Source organism: Lipotes vexillifer, unplaced genomic scaffold (genome assembly GCF_000442215.2).
Source record: "Lipotes vexillifer unplaced genomic scaffold, Lipotes_vexillifer_v1.1 scaffold387, whole genome shotgun sequence".
In the NCBI taxonomy this organism is placed as follows: domain Eukaryota; kingdom Metazoa; phylum Chordata; class Mammalia; order Artiodactyla; family Lipotidae; genus Lipotes; species Lipotes vexillifer.
In genome coordinates, this window is record NW_006795399.1 from 3756362 (window position 1) to 3757596 (window position 1235).

General features: G+C 52.4%; 1 protein-coding gene across 3 annotated transcripts in view; it reads left to right on the top strand.

Moving 5' to 3' along the window:
* RNF41 (ring finger protein 41) overlaps positions 1-888 on the top strand; it is a 22477-nt gene extending 21589 nt beyond the window's left edge. For 2 of the 3 annotated variants that reach the window (XM_007467730.1, XM_007467731.1), the window contains one exon: positions 158-509. In XM_007467730.1, the coding sequence (XP_007467792.1) occupies positions 158-509 (352 nt within the window). Of the gene's footprint in view, positions 1-157 lie in introns of all 3 variants that reach the window. The other variant, XM_007467732.1, reaches the window with a different exon arrangement.
* Positions 889-1235: the final 347 nt, after the last annotated feature.

The following is a 1235-nucleotide window of genomic DNA, read 5'->3' on the forward strand; positions in this document are numbered from 1 at the left end:
AGGGAAAGATCTGGAGTTTCTGAACTAATGATGGAAGGAAAGAAGGAGGAATCGAGTTAGGTTGAGTGCAGAGCAGGCAGTCGTTCCTATTAGGAGAAAAGCCAATGCAGAGAAAGGGGACGAGCTGGACTGACCACCTCCAACTCCCTCCACACAGGTGGGTGAACTCCCTGCAGCCGGCACGAGTGACCCGCTGGGGAGGGATGATCTCCACCCCAGATGCTGTACTCCAGGCTGTAATCAAGCGCTCCCTGGTGGAGAGTGGCTGTCCTGCGTCTATTGTCAACGAGCTGATCGAAAATGCCCATGAGCGTAGCTGGCCCCAGGGTCTGGCCACACTAGAGACAAGACAGATGAACCGGCGTTACTATGAGAACTACGTGGCCAAGCGCATCCCTGGCAAGCAGGCTGTTGTCGTGATGGCCTGTGAGAACCAGCACATGGGTGATGACATGGTGCAGGAGCCAGGGCTTGTCATGATATTTGCGCATGGCGTGGAAGAGATATAGGAGATCTCAATGGGCTATCTGGAAGAGATGAAAATCAGAAAATCCTGTCACTCCAGCAGCGGGGCCCTGAGTCCTCCCCACTTTCCTTAATACCGTGGCTAACGCTAGAGCCACACATCTCCCTGCTCTTCTGCCACTGAAGAGGGCCCCAGGGCACTCTGCTCAGGCTTTCAGGTGGGAAACCCAGATTCCCTCCATTTGCCTAATTTCTTCCCCTAAAATGTCTGTATATTTTCCATCTGGTTGGGAAAGTCCCCACCTCTGTTTCTGTTTTCCTGCCTAGGGTCCTGGTTCCAGATATTTTCAGAAAGCACAAAGATACTCATTTTCTCTAGAGGATCAGGATGGAGTGAGGCATCTCTAACTGTTCCCCTCCTCCAAAACCAGGGAATCCAGAGCAGGCAGGCCTATTGACTCTATAAACAGCATTTAGAGGGCGGCTCTGGGGAGCAGACATCCTAAAGAAATGGTAAGGATGGAACAAAACCCTAGAAATAATGAGGCCAGTAGGCCATCGCTGGTGGCCCTTAGGGGAAGACTGGACCTCTGTGCCAAGCAATACCCTGTTCAGCCCACCTTAAAGGTGTGGGCTCCCGCCGGGTCTGCAGGTGTGCAGGTGGGGATGCCGAAAATTTCCAGATGAGCTCTTCTTTCCTACACTTTCTCACAATTAGGGAATGACAGGGTTGGGGTGAGGGGTTAGTCCATTGGGGTGTATATGCTCAG